General features: G+C 44.7%; 1 protein-coding gene across 3 annotated transcripts in view; it reads right to left on the bottom strand.

The window, feature by feature from the left end:
- The window catches only part of dpydb (dihydropyrimidine dehydrogenase b), a 162,307-nt gene that overhangs the window by 65,660 nt on the left and 75,745 nt on the right, over nucleotides 1–20,902 (bottom strand). For all 3 annotated transcript variants that reach the window (XM_056256973.1, XM_056256974.1, XM_056256975.1), the window contains one exon: nucleotides 18,410–18,620. In XM_056256973.1, the coding sequence (XP_056112948.1) occupies nucleotides 18,410–18,620 (211 nt within the window). The remainder of the gene's footprint in view (nucleotides 1–18,409; nucleotides 18,621–20,902) is intronic.

Genomic DNA, 20,902 nt, shown 5'->3' with positions numbered 1-20,902 from the left:
TCCTGATTGGTGTTGCGTCGTGACGTAACATGTGACGGCATAACCGGATGCATAAAAGTGACGCTGACACATACACATATCAGCTTTCGCTTTTCAGCAAGCGCTCTCTGTGAAACTGTCTGTCTTATTTGGTGTTGTTTGTCTGTGCAAAGCTCTATATATATATGGCGAGTGAACAATACACTAAGTGTGTGCACCCCTGCCCAAGATTATATATATATATATGTGCCACGGGTGGGGACACGCATCAGCTGTGTGTGTGTGTATTGTTTAGGGGCGCAGCACTCACAGTCAGCTCTCGAGAGGGCTGCCTGTGAACACTGTGAAGCACTTCCTATTAGAGTGCTGCGCTCCGGCTTGGTTATATTATTTCCTGATGATGGCCAGGCTCGCGATCCCCACGATTCGGGTCCCGCGTCCGTTGAGGCGGCGCGACGGCTTAGATCGTGGAGATCGCAGAAGGATCTCGCGGATGAGAACGAGACTGCTGAGGCACCTTTTCGTTCATCATCCGCAGATTCTATGACACTCGTTCACGACGCAGAAGCCCGCGATGCGGTTTCTTCTGCCCATGACGAGTGCCCAGTGCCCGGTGCTCGAGCTATCTGTTTATAAGGAAGTAAATGTGCTCAGCATCGGGAATGAGCAACATGAGTCACACTCGCTCGTTTCTGCTTATGTAGAGCTCGTGGAGGTTGTGATGCGTGCTGTGGCCAGACTAAATAAATAAATAAATAAATATATATATATATATATAAAATATATCAGCTGGCCACAAAATAAGCAGGATGATCCCTGTCAAAATGAACTAGACGAGAGATTCCTGCAGCACCGTTCACAACCTCAGAGGCGGGGCTTACTGTTTTTCCCAGATCTTTATAAAGTATTTATTTATGTGTAGATCCTGGGAAAAACCCCACTTTTTACGTATCTCACCACATTCATTATGTTTATTCGAATGTGGTGGGTGCGAGAGAGTCGGGTTATGGCAAGATGCCGCAGATGGAGGAACCTTTAGCGAGCTATCTTTCTCCTGATCCGGCATCTTCGCTTTAAGCCCCGGCGCTGCCCAACAAACCGTGCAGGGACACATCTGCACTGGTTGGCTGGGCTTATATGGTGCAGGAAATCGATGTTGCTCTTTCGCCGTTAAAAACGTTTCGAGACACATCGGTTTCCAGCGAACGCAGGCTGCACTGTCCGCCCCACAGGCTTGCGGCCAGGCAGCATTCGCGTTTGCCAATCGAGAATCGTTTTCGGTCCAGCCCTGCCGGAAACCCGCTTCAGGGGGTCGAGAACGAATCCCGATTAATACCCGAAGCCAGGCTCGAGAGCCTGGTTCCTTTGGTAAAATATTTAGAAAAGAAAAGGTCAGGCTGGTGCGTGCCTGCACTCTATGACGATTTTGCAGGCGTACCAGGCCGATCTTCTTAAAGATCTAAGTGAGGAAAATATTTCCTGTTGGCCGCTCCGCTATCTCCTTCTGGCCTGTTTTCCAACGCTGTCACTACAGTCGTTGACAGGTTTCAGGAAGCAAAAAAAAAAAAGAAAAAAAAGAGTGTTGCCTCTAGAGCCCCTCCTGCGGGAGTTTGGCAACAGAGGAAGCACTCTCAACCGAAGTCCTCCAGCCAGAAGGGTGACCTGAGGGCCGTCCTTCAGGCGGAGAAGGCTTCGGGAAAGAGGTCCTAATGGTAGTGTAGGACCTCTGAGGGCTGCCCCCCCCCCCGCTGTGGAACAATCGAGGTTGTTCTAGCAGCAGGTGCCCTCGGGGAAGAAGATGTTGTCCCGCCGTCTTTGACGCTTCGGGCCACATCGATTTCCAGCGAACGCACACCGTGGCGTTCGCCCCAAAAGCTTGCAATAGGGCACCAACTATGGTCACAAAATCTGTATCGACTTTTTTCCTGCCGGTCCTCCGCTTCAGGAAGTTGAGAATAGTGCTCGAAAAATACCCGAGGCCAGTCTCGAGGGGCTGGTTCCCTTAGTAGATTTTGTAGAAGAATGGCAATGCCGTCCGAATATATCTATATGGGTCCTGTATATTATAAAATATGGTTACAGATTGCAGTTCGGTCACCGACCTCCCTAGTTTGCTGGGGTGGTACCGACTGCAGTGGTTCCAGAACAGGCTCGGGTTATGGAACAAGAGGTACAGACTCTACTGGAATTAAGGGGCCATAGAATGTGTTCCCCTACCAGACAGGGAGTCCGGGTTTTACAGCCGGTACTTTATAGTTCCAAAGAAGGATGGCGGACTGAGGCCAATTTTAGATCTAGGGCTTTTTGAATCGTTCTTTGAGGAGATTCAGGTTCAAAATGCTTACTATTCCCATTATCGTGAACCAAATCAGATCCGAGGACTGGTTTGTCACGATGGATCTAAAAGACGCTTATTTCATGTCTCCATCCTTCCGTGTCACAGGAGGTTCCTGAGGTTGCTTTCGGGGGCGAAGCATACCAAAATCGGGTTCTTCCGTTCGGCCTAGCACTCTCTCCCCGCACGTTCACAAAGTGTATGGATGCGGCTCTGGCTCCACTGAGGCTTCAGGGCATCCGTATACTGAATTACATCGACGACTGGCTCATACTGGCCCAGTCTCGAGAAATGGCAGTTCGGCATCGAGATGTCGTCCTTGGCCACTTTCAGAACCGGGGGTTGAGGCTCAACACTAAGAAGAATGTGTTGGACCCAGCTCAGAAGACTACTCTTCTGGGCGTGGTATAGAATTCGGTACAATGCGGGCACGTATGTCTCCCGCTCGTATCGAATCCATCCTGGCCATGGTGTCCGGGATAAAGCTAGGCCAGGCCATCACTGTAAAGCAATTTCAAAGACTGCTGGGCCTCATAACAGCGGCATCCAACATAATTCTTTTGGGCAAGTTTCACATGAGGCCCCTTCAGTGGTGGCTCAAAGCCAAGGGTTTTTTCCCCAAGGGGAATCCATTCCGTATAATAAAGGTTACGCGCAGATGCCTTCGTTCTCTATTAATATGGAAGAAACCTTGGTTCTTGTCCCAAGGGCCAGTGTTAGGGGCGTCATGTCGCCGGGAAAGTGTTTCGACAGACGCTTCCCTCGCTGGCTGGGGCGCGGTCTCGGACGGCCGCTTTGCCAGGGGTCTGTGGCAGGACCATCATCATTCTTGGCATATAAATTGCCTAGAGATGTTGGCTGTGTGCAGGCCTCTGAGGAGCTTCCTCACAGACATCAAAGGTTACCATGTCTCAGTGGTAGCTTATCTAAACCGACAAAGGACACTCAGATCGCGCCCTCTATCCAGATTGGTGCATCAGATCATTTCATGGTCCCAAGGGAAAATATTATCTATAAGAGCATTATATGTCCCGGGGGTTCTGAATCAGGGAGCAGGCATCCTGTCGAGGCAGGGGCTGAGGCCCGGGGAATGGAGACTCCATCCAGAGGTGGTGGAGTTCATATGGCAGAGGTTTGGACCAGTGGAAGTGGATCTGTTTGCGTCTCGAGGGACGTCCGTCCCACTGTCCACTTTGGTTCTCCCTCACTCATCCAGCCCCGCTGGGGTTGGATGCCATGGTACAGGCCTGGCCAAGGCTTTGCCTGTACACTTTTTCCCCCGATCGCTCTGCTCCCGGGAGTCCTAGAGAGGGTCCGTCAGGAGGGCATCAGTCTTCTTCTGATAGCCCTGTTTTGGCCAGCCCGAGTATGGTTTTCAGACTTAATTTCACTCCTGATAGCTCCGCCATGGCAGATTCCTCTGAGGAGGGGTCTGTTGTCTCAGGCGGAGGGCACTATATTCCATCCTCAACTAGAGCTGTGGAAATTGTGGGTCTGGCCTCTGAGGGGGCTCAGTACCTAGATGCTGGTCTATCATCTGGGGTGGTCGAAACCATACTTATCTCTAGGGCTCCGACTACTAGGAGATTATATGGCCTCAAGTGGAATATTTTTCTACTTGGTGTAGAGAACTTGAGTTAGGCCCAGTTAACTGCCCAATGGCTTCAGTTCTGGAGTTTCTTCAAGATCGTTTCTCTGCGAATCTCTCCCCATCCACACGTAGGGTGTACGTGGCTGCCATTGCGGCGTTCCATGCACCACTAAATGTTGGGCCTTTGGGGAGGCACCAACTGGTCATACTATTTCTCCATGGTATTGGAGGATGAGACCGACAGTCAGGTCCAGGGTTCCTTCCTGGGACCTGGCGGTGGTTCTCGAAGGGCTATCCCTGGCTCCCTTCGAATACCTCTAGTCGGCTTCGCCTAGGACCTCACGTTCAAGATAGCCTTTCTCTTAGCTATTTCTTTAAAGAGACTGGGAGATCTCCAAGCCCTGGCATTATCGCCAGCTTGCTTGGGGTGTGCCCCCGGCGGAGTTAAGGCCATCCTGCATCCGAGACCCAGCTATGTGCCTTAAGTGCAATTTATCACGGCTAGGTCCATGGTCCTGCAAGTATTTCATCCTCCACCTCATGTGTCGGCAGAAAAGGAGAGGTTCCTTGCTCTGCCAGTCAGAGTTCCGAGTATTACCTTGAGAGGTCCTCTTCTTGGAGGAGGTCGGACCTACTGTAGTGTGTTTTGGATCACCTATTAGGGGCTCCCGGCTATACAAACCATAAGTAGGCCTACAAGGTGCACAATTTGCCTTCACCTTTGGCCGTTAGGGCTCATTCTACTAGAGGCATGGCGTCCTCTAGGGCCCTCCTTTCGGGAGTTCCCATCAAGGAGATCTGTGAGGCAGCCGGTTGGGCTACCCCACACACTTTTGTTAGGTTCTATAGTCTGCACCTCCCTAGTACGCCTGGCGCACATGTGCTCTCGTCCTAGCTGAGTGCCTGAATCAGTTTCACTCCGGGGCAGGCCTGTCTTCGGTGCGTGGCCTAGTGGGCATTCGTTCCCCAAAGTGTCGATCTTACGACGCAGTTCGAGTTCCCTCGAAAGGGAACGTCTCGGGTTATGACTATAACCCTTGTTTCCTGAGAAGGGAACGAGACACTGCGTCGTCCCGCCACGCCCCTCGAGGCCTGAGAGCGCCTTGCTTCATCGCGGAGCTGATATGTGTATGTGTCAGCGTCACTTTTATGCATCCGGTTATGCCGTCACATGTTACATCACGACGCAACACCAATCAGGATTGGATTAGTTTCATTCTTACTTCAGAGGCGCACGCTTAGGGAGCGTCCCCAAAGTGTCGATCTTACGACGCAGTGTCTCGTTCCCTTCTCAGGGAACAAGGGTTATAGTCATAACCCGAGACGTTTTTTTTAAGCTTATTTTAAACAGCAGAAATCCTGGTGAAAAACCACATTTATCCACGAGTCTGCAGAAAAAGTTCCACCAATCGGAGAATTGCAACAAATTGCGTCAAAAGAACACTTTAGTGCCCACCCACTCCCATGAAGCACTGTGAATGATGTACAGTAATAGAGTCAGTCTACCTACGCTCTAAAACTACTTAAATATTAGTGTAAATATATGCATATTTTTACAATAAACTTAAAAGATATTGTTTATATACACAATCAACAACTTTAAATCAACAGTTTTATATTTCTTATAATTTTAAGTCGATTATATCAATGCTTTGCAATGCTTTGTGGGATTGTAGTTCTTTCCCTCATTAAAGCAGTTAAGTATACTCCCAGCCAACATGTCCATGTGGGACCAACAAGGTTTTTGTGTGGAGCCCTCCTTTGCCCCATTATTAGGGGCTTTCGCACTGGAGGAACCTTTTCATAGTTCCTAGAACTATTGGCGGAGGAACCCTCTTTTTGGCGTGTTCGCACTGCAGGAACTAGGAACGATTTTAGTTCTAGGAACTCCTTTTGGGGGAACTAAATTTGCTCCTGCTTCAGAGTAGGGTCTAAAACATCACTATCCACCTTATTCCTGAGAAGCTTACTGCGTGTTGAATTATGGGTGGCACTTCCGGTTTGGGGAACTTCCATTCAAAAAGACTGAAATGAATCATTTCAAATCATAAGGTTGCCCTACAAATAAAGCTGATCCATCAGTTTGACTCAATGAGCTGTCAGTTTTCCTTCATGTTTTATTTTCAGACATCATGAGAATAAAGTAACACTTGGTTATTTTAACGTGACATGTTATAACAGGAATATCTATGGCAAAGAGCTCTTTTCAGTCGCAGCATTTTTTTCCTCATGGTTATTTTTTTTACCTTTGCATTCTGCTGTAATAGTATGAAAAAGGACAGCATATACTTTGTGGTTTGTTCTCCGGATTTAATTTACGATATATCCAATTAATAATTCACTGGAATGCATGAAGAATCTCTCAATTTTCTCCTCAAATCCTCACGTCTCTTTCCAGGTTTGTTTTCACAGGTAAATACAATTTATTATCTGTCAAAATGATGGAAATCACATTGAAATAGTATCAAGTTAATGAACATGTCTGATTAAGGCAACGTATGTTACATAATACAGATATATATTACTACAGTGATATTTAACTGGTCCGTTATTGCTGTGGAATGAATCGCTCTTTTGTGGTTATTCATGGTCTGTTGAAAGTACCTTGTTGATGCTTTTACACTTTTAAATGTCCTTTTAATGTTCGATGGTTGAAGGGTGAGTAGAATAATGTCAATCTCATTGTGACAATTAAAAAAAACAACGTATTTTTGCGTTCATAGAGCGAGCCTTTCACTTATTGTTTACAGCTTAACGGAAGTTACACCCATAATTTGTGCAAAGCGTCATGGGGCGTAGGAATAAGGTTGATAGGAACTACCGGTGATGTAAGTGTACGCTGATTGGCCAAAAGCATACGAAACGGACATGAACAACCTCTCAAGTCTCAATTTGTATGTGACTTCAGAAGTGCGAGGTGGGAAATTTCTGATAGCACATGAAGGCAGCATTACTCCACGAACATGGAGAACAGAGATAACAGCATTTACCTGTTGTCTGTGGGGTTGATATGTTGATAAGTGTTAGTATACTTCTTTGCAACTAAAAATAAGAAAGCATACTTTCAGTCTACATTTTATATAATTCTCAGAAAAATACTTAAAATTACACTTAAGTGTACTTGACTTATACTGAGAGAAAAATCCAAGTATATTTGTCCTGTACTTGTACTGTACTTAATTATACTTTATAAAAGTATAATTAAGTATTCGAAGTATACTTGGCTTGTAGTTGTGTTGACTCTTTTGATCGAGTAGCCTATTAAATATACTTTTTTTACATAGTTTTTCATATACAGTCTTATGAAACTTACATTGTTTGAAAATATTGATTAGAATATTGATATAAAACAGATATGTTTCTAATTCTGCGTATCTGAATTTTTGTGTAGGCTAATCCACTGGCAGTGTACATAAGAATTAACTTTAATTCTACTTTACTCTTTCCCCACCATTGACTGAATTTTCCAGCTATCCATGTTTTCAATGTTATACGGTAGGGGGCGCTATGACATGTCTTATAGTACAGAATTTCTGGATCAAAACACAGGAGAAGAAGCTGAAACAAGTGATAGAAGATTGCTCACTCAAGTGTAAAATAACGTGATCATCAAACATTAAACAGCGTGTAAATTAAAACTGCTTAATGTTTCCAAATGAAATGAAGCGCAACACATGAAGATGAAATGACTGTTGGACTCGATCTACTCCATCTGTGTTTTGCACTTTCCACAAACAGTCTAAAACATAGTACCTGAAAAAGTATTATTCAATTATAAGTAGTCAAAATCTATACAATTAAAAGCCTAAATAGGATCATATATATATAAACACAGTTATGTATGAATTGGAAGTATACTTCTTTTTCGTAAGGGATAGGAGATTTCGGGACAGATTTACTAACAGCTTGCGCCAGCACAAACCCTCTTTTGGCGTTAAACACTACTGTCAGGATTTACTAAAGACATGGAGTGAAAAATGAGCACTGAAAAGGCATGGACAGTGATTTTTGCGGCTGACCTTATTGCATATGCATTTGTAGGAGTTTCTAGCCTGGGAAAACCCAGACAACTTCCGGCAAATTTAGATTTGCTCTGAAAGTTAGTCTGGCAAAGAGCTCATTCAAGGCCATTTCCAATCCGTCGAAATCGCGGCACCAATCAGAAACGTTGGGGCGGGCTTTACACGATGACGACAGCGCTGGGATTTTGAAGCAGATTTTGTAGCCTACATTACAAAGATGGATGCCGCCATCGAACATCACTCGTTCGAATCAGCTATCACGTCTGTTTTAAGCGATTTGAACGTTTCCTTTTTGTTAAAAACCGAGCAAAGAACAACACTCAGAGATGTTTCTCCGCCGCTCTGCATACGTCATCTCCTTCATCGCTCTGATTGGTTTTAGGTCTATCCGCGACGTCCGTTGGTGACGCCCCTCTGGAAATGATTTGTCTATGATGCTTTGCCAGACCATAACTCAGTTACAACTGAGAATGGTCTGGTTTTAACCAGGCTAAGGAGTTTCCCTTTCAGGCGCAAAATTATGGGAGGATATTATTTAAATGAATCGCGCAAGGTGATTTACTAAGGTTTGCGGTTGTCAAGGTACTGGTGTTTGCACCATTATTTACCAGCCAAAAAAAGCACTTCTTAAACCAGACGCTACCTGGTAGATTACGTTGGTCATTATGGAAATAATCTGCCTGCGTCTGTGTTCTTTTATTTGCGCGTCGTCAGTAGATCACGAACAGAACTTTCCTCTCCCATCGGCGCTGTTTTGGAATTGCGCTCTCACGCTAATTCGCCCTGTTTAGTAAATCTGCCCCTTTGTCTCTTAGCCCCACTTTTTGCTCTTTCAATCACATAAATTATACATTTACATTCCATCTCCGTCACGAAACCCACAACACACAAAAATGCAGTGTTTAGAGTTTTAGAGTTTCTACTGCTGGTGTGATTGCAACCAGGAACATGGCCCGGGGGTGGTGGAGTTAGTTCTTGGGGAACTATCCTAGTGTCTAGTTCCTAGAAACCCCATTTGGGTTGCCCATGGAGGGCCCAAGTGACAGCCCATCAAAAACTCAAATGGGTACCACATGGAAATGTTGGCTGGGCTGTCTTGTACCTTTGTGTTTTTGTTTGATTTTAAATTACTTTCTTTCTTTAAATCAAACTTTGTCATGTTGTGATTCACCTTGTAGCTGGTTGGTTTGGTTCAATGCTTTATTAAAGACCTATTTTAAAATTCCGACGGGCAAAATACTTCTGGAACCAAGGCCACTGAAAAAGGTGACTGTCACTGTTGCACTATATTATGGGGAGGGACATTCTCATTCTAATAATTATTTGATTAGACTAAAATCTGTGCAGGATGAGTCACCAATATTTTGGTCTATTTCCAAGAAAGGACCTCCGCATACAAGCATATCCATGTTTTCAAAGCTAGTAGACGTCGATTCAAAGCCACAAAACTTTGATTTCGATTGGCTGGGCTCTATAAGTGACCAAATACTTTTTGGTGCCACTGAGGACACATAACTGTTCACTTAGTGAGTGCTGGATATTGTTTAAGCTGAAAAATGAAGACATGTCTTTGATGGAGGAAGAAATGACAGTCCCTCTGGATTCCTGCATGAGACAAGCAGAGGAATTTGTAACCCTGACGGCCCTGTTGATGCTTTGCTGTGGCTGTTATTGTTGAGTATATTTTCCCTTTTCTTTTTTCAAGACCAATCCCCTAGTCCCTCCGTCAGCTCTCCTCGCCTGACGCTCCAGTGATCATGAAGACTGCCGGCCTCATCACTTTCAGAAAAAAAAAAACATCCTCACACCCTCCTGTTTGTTTCCCTCCTCCCCCTCCCCCCTCCCCGTCTCACGCAGACACGCGCGGGCTGTGGAGTGTGACAAATCTAAGAGACTCCTGAGATCTTCCCTTTAAATGAAATGGCCTCCTCTCAGAATCCAGTAGTACTCTCCAGAGAAACTTCTCATACAACTAGTCATTGCTAAGCTGCATTAGAAGATGGAATGCTGTGTGAAACATAGGCAGGAGAGATGCTGACATAAAGAAATGCAACAGCTTAGAGGACACAAAGCCACTTTGGATGGACGAAAGGGGGGGAACAGGATGCATTACTGAAAATGCACACATATGAATTAAAGTCACAAGGAAATCCACATTGACAATTCTTATTTTTGTATGTAATATTAGTGCTTATTATAAATGATTTATCTGGCACATCATTATATACATATTTTTTAATCCATGTTTTTTTTTTACAGGGACCAGTTGCCACTGATGAGTCCTGCTGACATTCACACGAGTCTCAGTACATGAACATGGTAAACTGAAAAAGCAAACAGCTTGGAAATGACATGTATGTTGAACAGGAACCGTTTCAGGAACGGCACAAAGGTGTGAGACTGTTCAAGTCTCTCTGTTAAGATCAGTGAGCTCAATAATGTGCCTTTTTGTTCTTCGTTATGTATCTTTGGTTTTTGTTGAGTTGTAAATAAATCCAAAGCCATTCTTTTAAATCTCTTCACATTCTTTGTTTTAGTTCCCTCACAGTCTCATTCACCTGATAGGGCCATTAAACCATGCATAAACGTCATTTTCTCAAAACTACATACTTTTACATACATGCTGCTCACATATTATTGTAGCAGAGTTTGTGCTGAATACAGTGTAATCAGACTTAAGTCATGGAAATTTTACAAGTAACATAAATAAGTACAAATGTCAGGGCATGTCAAAACACCTCCAGGGCCCAGAAAACACCTCCGACCCCAAAGGGTTAATATCTTGTTGAAAAGAGGGTAGGGGACCTGCAGGCATTCTCAGTCTACAAATCGTGCCTGGAATTCAGACCGGCCAACTCTCACGTTTTCCTGAGACCCAGGCACGGATCCGTGCCCAAGGTTCACCACTCCTTTCAGGGACCAGGTGGTGAACCTGCAAGTGCCACCCTCGGAGGAGGCAGACTCAGCCCTTGCTTTGCTCTGTCCCGTTTGCACTTTGCGCCTATATGTGAACCGAACGCAGAAATTCAGGACCTCAGATCAGCTCTGTCTGTTATGGAGGCTAGCAGAAGGGAAAGGCTGTCTCTAAGCAGAGGTTGGCCCACTGGATAGTAGATACCGTCATCTTAGCGTACCAAACGAGTGAGTCGTACCCCCTGGGGGTGAGAGCTCACTCTAACAGGAGTGTTTCTTCCTCCTGGGCGCTGGCACACAGCGCCTCGCTGGCTGATATATGTAGAGTTGTGGGCTTGGTGACACCCAACACGTTTGCCAGATTTTACAATCTTTGTGTAGAGCCAGTGTCCTCCTGTGTACTTGCCTCAAGTAACCAGTAAACACAGAGGACCCACTCGATGTCTTGCCTGCTGCGAGATTCCCCTCCTAAAGACCGGATACAAGCACCTATCTCGCTCCTCAGATTCCCTAGCTAGCGAACCCTGTTGGGGTTCCTCCTGTACCCTGCGGCAGCATGGCGGAGACGTCTGATGCCAGGCCTAACACTCGTAAGAACACCAGTGGTTGATCCCTGTGCAAGGCTAGGTGCCCATATGCTGTGATCTCTACAGCAATCCCATATGGGTATTCTTCCACAGTACTTCCGTCTTCCCTGTCAGCGAGCCCCTGTCTTTCCCTTGGCAGAGCCCCCTCTGCCAGTATTGACTCCCCCTTAACTAGACCGGAGCTACCCCAGAGACCTTCCATATGTAGCACGGCCCTAATGGCCGGTCCATATGTGTGATTTCCACATGACACCTCCCTACCGGTAGGATGTGGTCTCCGTAGCACTTCTTTATGCTTGGAAAAGGCATGCTTTCTCAGTGTTATCCAATAGTCTCACTTCATGGGATAGAAGGAACAGCAGTGATCGACCTTCTCTGCATAAAGCCCTGTCCCATCTTCAGGTGGCTTACGCGGAGCGCTGGAAGGGGCAGCACCATTAAAGGGGTGGTATAATGCCCTTTTCACAAGATTTTAGCTCAAAATACCTCACAAATATGTTTATGTTTAAGTTAAAGTTGTCACTTTTTGAGGGTTAGCAAATGTTAATATTGAAATATTCGCCAAGGAACACTCAGGTAAGATGACGTAACATAAGAACAGCCTTCTATCTGTACCGTGTTGACTTCTTTGCTCGCTGTTTCGCTATTATTCTCGTGCACTGACTCTTTCACTAAGCTGAACAGCCAATCAGAGATCCCTCTTTCACCGACGGCCCGACGCCGATTTAACATGTCGAATTGGCCGAAAAAAAGGCGACGAGGACCAATTTCAGCCGACGGTGCGGAACACACCGAGAAAACTTAGTCGGCCGACGCACAAAAACTGCCCAACAAGCCTGTTGTACTGATGTGATGACCAGTTACAGTTTTAGTGCTAGTAAGCCTATTTAGAGGTGTGGATTAAAGCAACACCAAGTAAGAATTTTTTGCTTAAAATAATGTTTTCAAAATCGTTTCAGTGGTTCATCAAGTCGTGACATGGTGAAATGCACTTATGCCACCACTTTGCGGTCCTTTATCTGATATATCCACGCTATGTAAGATTGGCAGATCGGGTCGCGTTTCTGTAGTGTGAATGAGACCTAAGAAAACTACAAATTTGACTTGCTTTACGGCAAGCGTTACAATTGCCGATAGGTAGAGCGTACTCGACAGTAGACTACAACTACACTTTCATAAAATTATGCATCATACTCTACCTTGTCTGTGGCCATTGTTGATTCCAAAGCCAGTGCTGGATAAACAGAGAGCATGTGCGTGTGCGTGCCACAGTAGGATGCGGTAGGCTAAATTATTTACGACAGCAGTAATGGACAATTCCGCTTCCAACCTGTAGGGCGACCGCAGAGGAAAAGTCACTTGGTGTTGCTTTAATTCAGGTAGGACTGTGTGTAGACATATTTTATTCTGTGTTTTATGAGGTGGTCCGCGAAAATGTTTGATTACAAATAGTGGTCCACACACACAAAAAGTTTGAAAACCCCTGGTGTAGTCCATACCAGCCATTTGTTGTAGTCCTTAAAAAACGATTTCTTTAAAAGCAAATATCTCCCTTTGCTTTGAACTTTGAGCGTTGTAACTTTGCAGATGTTATTTATGCTCAAACAGCAACATTACACACTAACTAGAGTTAGAAAAGTGAAATCATACTCAACCACCCCTTTAACATGTGGAAAATGCATTACATGGACTTATCCACCAGGAAGTACCACACATGGAAAGAAGTCATGGGGCCCTATCTTGCACTCGGCGCAAATGACTTTGTACACTGACGCATGTATCATTCCTATTTTGCACCCGCGCAAAGCGGACTTTTCCCTCCACAGACGCACGTCGGTTAAAGGTGCCATGTGGAATGTCTGCCAAAAAATAAATTCATACTCCACATATTCCATACCAGATGGGGGCAGTATACCTCCAGAAAGTTGGCCTACTCTAGTCTGTTTTTTAGTTTCGGGTTGTTAATCTTCTAAAACCGTCAAATCGTCCGCTTTGTCCCGCCTCCATCGGTGAGTGATGTAGAATATAATGACTGCTGCGCTTGACAGGGCTTATAACGAGCAGAGAGAGAGAGCGCCCCGGCCGCGCGCGCGCACTCTTACGTCTTCAAACAACACGAGCGCAGTCCTCCTGCTCTCTCTCTCCCTCGCGCATATTAATCAAATCAATTGACACGATAGTAAGACCGCAGTTCATTTGGAAATTTTTTAGAGATTAGAGACTCAATGAACAACATCTCAACACTAAATTATAAAGGCCGGTCTCATATAGACGCGATTGACATCAGGTTCAAGTACGCCCACAAGCCGTGCGAGTTATTCGTGTACTGCAGTTTGGCTGGTGGTTATGTATGTTGCCCGCATACCGCCTCCCATGGCCGAAACTGGTATTACGACACCAGTCGGGCCGGCGCTAGTAATTTAGCATGCTAATTTAGGTTTATATCTCGGCAGCACTATAACTTGTCAACTTTTTAATGACATCATTGCACTTATTTCTTCTCATTCTTTTGATGCGTGTAGCTCATTTTTTGGATAATTTTACCTCAATTTTTACATAGGGCACCTTTAAGAAATACACTTGCGCTCCCCGGGGCGGTTCAGCGCAAAGAGGAGGCGTGTTCCGGCGCAAACTTTCCCTCATGCTATTTTGCTGTTCTATAAAACAATTGCGCCACTGACCAGAAAAAAACTAGTCTAAAGTCAGTGGCGCGTTGCGCATACACGTTGATTCTCTCATCTAAGCAGCAGTTTTCATTTTTGCAAATCATACGATGGATGGATGGATGGATGGATGGATGGATGGATGGATGGATGGATGGATGGATGGATGGATGGATGGATGGATGGATGGATGGATGGATGGATGGATGGATGGATGGATGGATGGATGGATGGATGGATGGATGGATGGATGGATGGATGGATGGATGGATGGATGGATGGATGGATGGATGGATGGATGGATGGATGGATGGATGGATGGATGGATGGATGGATGGATGGATGGATGGATGGATGGATGGATGGATGGATGGATGGATGGATGGATGGATGGATGGATGGATGGATGGATGGATGGATGGATGGATGGATGGATGGATGGATGGATGGATGGATGGATGGATGGATGGATGGATGGATGGATGGATGGATGGATGGATGGATGGATGGATGGATGGATGGATGGATGGATGGATGGGTGGGTGGGTGGGTGGGTGGGTGGGTGGGTGGGTGGGTGGGTGGGTGGATGGACAATTTATTATAAAAGCATGTAGCTTACACATTTACCCAAATTATCATACGCCTGTTTAACAGAAGTTAATTTGGGTGGGTTTCTCCATCCCCAATGTCACTTCTCTGTGTTTTACGGCCCTGACGAGAACTTTGTTCTCCTCGGCTGTGAACCGCTCCTGGCGCGCGCCTGGCAAATCCGCCGTTATAATAGGAATCCGCTTTAGAACAAGCGCGCCTGCTCTTAAAGGGAATGTGAGATGACGCTCTGATTGGTTTATTTCACGTTACGCCCAAACCACACCTATGAATAATGAAGCTACTTCAGACCAAGCCCTTTTAGATTTGCGCCAGGCGCAAGAGGCATTTATCCCGCCGGGAAAATAGCAACAGCGCTGGGATCCGCCCACAAAGTTACTTGCGCTTTACGCTTTGACACTTGCGTTTCAGATCGTTAAAATAGGGCCCTCTGTGGTAGGTCCTACCTGAAGAGGCACATTAACTGGTGACAGAGAAGGCACTCTGCCTAGGGGAAGTAAGACAAGTAAGACCAGAAATCCAATGAAAGAATAAGGCATGGGTTAGAAGGATTAAACCTCCTGGCGCATCTGAGAAAATCTGATTCATGATGTGCCAGTACGGCGGCCACATACACTTGCAAGGTAAAAGGGTAGGAAGGAAAGCACTGACCAAAGTGCGAATCTCTGTGGGTCTTCCCCTCTGGAAGAACACCAGTTTGCGAACAGACTACACTTAAAAGCATATAACCGCCTCATAGCCCGGCACTCCTGGCTCTGGCTTGAGTGATAGTATCTATCACCGCTGGTGATATGCCAGGTCTACCACGTTCCGTCCAAGGCCCAGACGTGGAGATTCAAGAGGGTGGGTGTAGTTGTCAAATTGTGCCCAGTCCCTGAAAAAGGAGGTCCTTCCTCAGGGGATTTCACCAAGGAGCGACTTTCGTAAGGAGCATGAGCTCCAAGAACCAAGTCCGCGAGGGCCAGTAAGGTGCAACCAACAAGACCTGTTCTCCGTCCTCCCTGACTTTGCACAACATCTATGCAATCAGGCTCACTGGGGGAAATGCATATTTGCGCAGCTGTGTGCCAGCACGTCCATGCAGAAGGGGCCTTGGTCAGGGAATACCACAGCAGGCAATGGTTCCTGGAAAGCGAACAGGTCTACCTGAGTTTCGCTGAATTTACTCCAAATCAGCTGGACCGCTTGTCACTTGTTATGAGAGCTTGTCTGCTGCGCTATTGAGTTCGCCTGGGATGTGAGTGGCCCGCAGCGACTTCAGACTGCCGCTGTCAGTTTAGTCCGTCCAGACCAACATATGCTTGTCCTGAAACAATGGTCAAAACCTCCACAGGGCCAGCAATATCGCCAGCAACTCGAGGCAGTTGATGTTCCACTGTAGTTGAGGTCCTATCCAGGAGCCCAATGCAGAGTGACCATTGCACAAGGCATGTCTTGGACAACAACACGCGTGGACACTTTTTCTAAGGGAACCCCTGCCCGTAGAAATGCAAGGTCTGTCCAAGGGCTCAATAAGAGATGACAAATTGGCTTGATGATCATGCGATGTGTGCCGCTACACCATGCCCATCTCGGGACTCGAGTCTGTAGCCAATACTGAAGCGGTCTCATATGCAACAACCTGAGTTGAGTCAACAGTTCACAGGAGAGGAAAAATAATAAATGAATAATGATTGAAATTTCAGAATGTGCCAGTGTTGTTTTAGTAATATTTATATACAATTTGTTAATATATATATATATATTTTTAATTTAAATTGTATTTTAATAGTTTATTTTAAGTTTTAGTAAGTTAAAAATATGCTTTTTATATTTCTATTTAGCTTTAATTTATTTCAGTTTTAGTTTTAGTAATTTTAGTACTTGAACTTAAACTTGTTTTATTTATGTTAGTTACAAAGGCAACATTTCCAATTTTCGCTTGTCTAAGTTAAATTTTTTCATAAAATATTTGTATTTTATTTTATTTTAATTAAAGAAAACAACAACAACATTTAATAGTATTAGCTTTAATTAACAATAACAACACTGGTCTTGATTCTTAAAAAAATCACATTTTGAGTTCCACGACATCATAAAGGTTTGTAACGAATAAGGGAAAAAAATTATGACAGGATTTAGTTTTTTGGTGAACTACATAATTGTATGTCTCAAAACTGCATTGCTCTGAGACCTAGAGGCCAGAATACAAACAACGTCATGCTTCATGGGCTCCACAGTGGTAAAAGTAGCCAGTCAGCTGCTGATCCCGCTGGCCAGTGGTGACCTAATCACAGACCAGCTTGCCCACCCAAGATTGCAGGGGGTGAATTTCTTGCTATCTCAGCTTTTCTCTAACGCTGCAACGCAAACCTCTTCTGTCGGCTCCACCGGCCATTGAAGTGGATAAGTAATTCATATCTTGGGCAAGGTGCAGGGAGTGAGTGGCATTTATAAGCTCGCTATCTCTGAGCTTCAAGCTGGTGATGAAACGACTCTCCGCTCAGAGACATTACAGTGTTTAGGATGGATGACAGGTTCGCCAGAGAGCAACAACATTGGGACAACAAAACGCTAAGTAAAGAAGAAAAAAAAAAACACGAGGAGATGAAAAATAGCTGGATGAATGTGTGCCGACAAATAAACACAATGATATACAGCGGGGTACAAAAGTCTGAGGCCACATCTGGCCTTAAAAAAACAATTTAAACCTGGAAATAAACAGTTTTAGGATCTTAAAAAATATAAAGCGAATGAACATAAAATGCTTAAGATTCTGTACTATTTATAGATCACTCATCAAATAAGAACATTTGTGACACTGATAATGTGTCTCTTTGTATTGATCAGATGTTATTGCCTCCATTTTAAGTCTTTGGATCGGTAAAGCAAAATGGGGACAAACCAAATTATGTTATATATATATATATATATATATATATATATATATATATATATATATATATATATGTTATATAATTTATAGAGAAACTATAGAAACGACAACTGTAAAAAAGAAACAACTGTAAAAGAAAACTATATGTATGTTATAATAGCATTTTTTAAAATGATATAATAAATAGAAAATAAATAAAATACAAATAAAATAGGTAATAATAAAGATAATATATATATAAAATAAGATAATATAAAAATATATAATATTAAATATATAGTCAAAAAGCACAACATTTGTGATCCAGACATAATATGTGAATGTGTGGTTGATGTTTTTGGCTAATCTACTGAAATAAGGTTGTATTTGCGATGGTGGATTGATAAAGGATTCCCATAATGAAACAAGGCTCTCGTTTTGAGGGTCTTATCTCCTGCCTCTCCCTCAGAGTGATGGTTATCACACTGTGGCTACTAAAATCTGCTAAGGAAAGATAAGTGGGGCGGTGCTGAATGCTTATTGACGAGAGAACAGTCTGGATTTTGTGATGGCTCGCTGGGGAAATCTTTCACATGGAACACAGGTACACCAACATGCTCTTTTAAACTACATGAGAAACTGTTTCTAACTGGCCCAGTGTGCAGCACAAAATAATGTGAATGGAATCGTTCATTTGGGTACCTTCAAAATACACTATCTGGTAAACAAATAAAACCATTGTTTCTTACTACATACAACATATTTAGCTTCAAAAAGGAGTTGAAAACAATAATAAACCCATATAAATGTAAGCTCATTAAAACCAACTACAGCAATTGTCCTTTCTGAAGCTCACCTGCTGGATCGTTCAGTATGGAGCCAAAGGCGCTGATGATGAAGTCTGCTTTCAGATGGACAATTTGCTCCTCATCCACAATCCAGGTGCCATCATCCCGCTGCTCTGTGCGGCAGAACCGCAGGCCTACGACATGCCCATCTTTCTTGATTACCTCACAAGGGTACAGGAATGGCAGGAACTCACACTTTTCCTCTTTGGCCACCTCCATCTTAAAAAACAGAAATCGAATGAGAAGCATGTAATCCTAATTGGTATGCTAACATGGAAATGCTTTAAAACAGAGTGAAGAGAACTTTACGCATTCATCTTTAGAATGTGGTCATGACAGTGAAGTTGAAGTATTGGCTATAAGTAGGACTCCTAGAAAACATCACAGAAGACCTAAACATATTCCTAAGCCTGCTTACAGACAGCATTACCATTTTACTGTACCGTGCCATTTACTTTTTGGAGACCCAAACCTCCTAGGGAAAATAGTCAGCAAAGCATTTCTGTACCTTCCACTTACTACTTCACCCACTAGCTTCTCCTACTCCTTCCAGTCTATCTCCTGGTATCTGTACCAGTGCATAATTTCTTTAGCCTAAAGAATCTACTTGAATAAAACACTGCAGTATAAACCATTTGCCAGGTTCACAACCGTTTAGAGTATAAAAACCCTTCCACCTGCACTTTCGACCCCCTCTTCGAACCTGCTTTTCTTCATCTTAACACTCCTATTCATCACCTCCACCTTAACCTGACCTCTCCCAACTTCAGGTTATCTTCACATTGGCTTGTAGCCATGGACATCTGGCAGGTTATGGGGATCTTTACTGCCCTTCCTCAGCAGTGAATAGCAGTGGTTCTCAACTGATGGGATAATGAACAGCAGTGGGAAAAAATAAAAATGAATAAAATAAACCAGAATGGAGAACCACATGGAGTGTGCTCTGTTCAAGTGCATCTCAGGCTACACCTGCAAGAACAACTTCAATGATGAAAATTAGTTTTAAAATGGCACACTCAACAAAAACAGCCCTAATCACAGTGATTGAATTACATGGTCTGCACTCACATCGTTTTCATCATACCTTTAGAAAAGAACCTACAAGATATAATGGAAAGGATCAACTTCATCTCCACACCCATTGGAGTTCCACAGGGTTTAGTACTCAGACCAATTCTGTTCTCTCTGTACACCAAATGGTTTTGTAGTTAACATCACCTCTCCTGTCTTTATCCATCATTCTTATTGAACTGATATTACATTTTTTTTCTCACTTTTCCACCCTCTGATAACCAAGTACCTCACAAAACAACTCATGTCTGGCAAACAGTTCTAACTAGATGAACAGCTGTCTTCTGAAGTTATATTTATTAAAAACAACCTTCTGTGCATCCCATCTAAAAACTACCTTGCCAAGACCTTGTCATTTCAATAAACAACTCTCACCCACACAGTGTCAGGGATGGAACTGGACTCAGACAGGTGGTAAGTGAAGTAGTTTATTAAACAGGTTTAGCAGAAGCAGTCAGAGGTATGATGAGTATGAAGACAGATGATACTTGAATGTTAACTTAACTGAAGATTAACTAGAGTCTCTTTTGCAGATGCAGGTGAAGGATCCCGGGGACGGATGCAGACGAATGGCTGAAGACTGAAGACGAGTACTGAAGGCAAGGTTTGCATAAAGTCCACAGGAAGGCAGGTAAGTAGTGTTGAAGAGTCTGTGTGTCACGTAGCGACGAGATCAGACCCAGAAGTGAGGGGAAAGAGACACTTTATGGGCCTGATGATGGGAAACAGGTGAAGGTGATCAGTGATTGTAGAGTGCCTGCAGGTGTGGGCCAGGGAGGATGATGGGACTTGGAGTGAAGAGGAGGAGCTTAGGTGGTGACTGTGACAGTACTCCCCCCTCCCGGGAGGCGCGACCTCGCGCCGTAAAGGAGATGGAGGAGGTTTGGGAGGAAGCGGAGCAGGCGACGGGCTGGAAACAGGGCTAGGCACAGGGCTGAAGACAGGCAGGTACCAGGCAGAAGGAAGACTAGACAGACTGACGAGCCATGGTGGAGCCGATGGAGGGAGGAGCCACGGAGGCTGAAGGGCAAGGGGTTTGGTGGCGATGACAGACAGAGGCGGAACCGATGACAGGGAATGACAGGGAGAAGACGGAAGTTTGTTAGGACACGGTGGAGCAGAGGGTTCAGAGTGACCGGGGGAATCCGCAGGCTCAGGCGACCAAAGTGTAGCTGGGGGTACTGAAGGGCGCGGTGGAGACAGAGGGACTGAGGACAAAGGATGAGCAGAAGGGAGAGAGGAGTCCAAGGGAGCCGGGGGGATGAAGGGACGAGGCGAAGCCAGAGGAGAGAAGTCCAGAGGCGAGGGAAGGTCGACGAGGGACCCAAGGGAGCCGGGGGGATGAAGGGACGAGGCGAAGCCAGAGGAGAGAAGTCCAGAGGCGAGGGAAGGTCGACGAGGGACCCAAGCGAATCCGGGGGGACGAGGGA

Source organism: Rhinichthys klamathensis, unplaced genomic scaffold (genome assembly GCF_029890125.1).
Source record: "Rhinichthys klamathensis goyatoka isolate OS25496 unplaced genomic scaffold, OSU_Roscu_1.1 h1tg000134l_1, whole genome shotgun sequence".
NCBI classification, from domain to species: Eukaryota; Metazoa; Chordata; class Actinopteri; order Cypriniformes; family Leuciscidae; genus Rhinichthys; species Rhinichthys klamathensis.
Note: the sequence above shows the minus strand (reverse complement) of the source record. Positions and strands in the feature narration are given on the sequence as shown.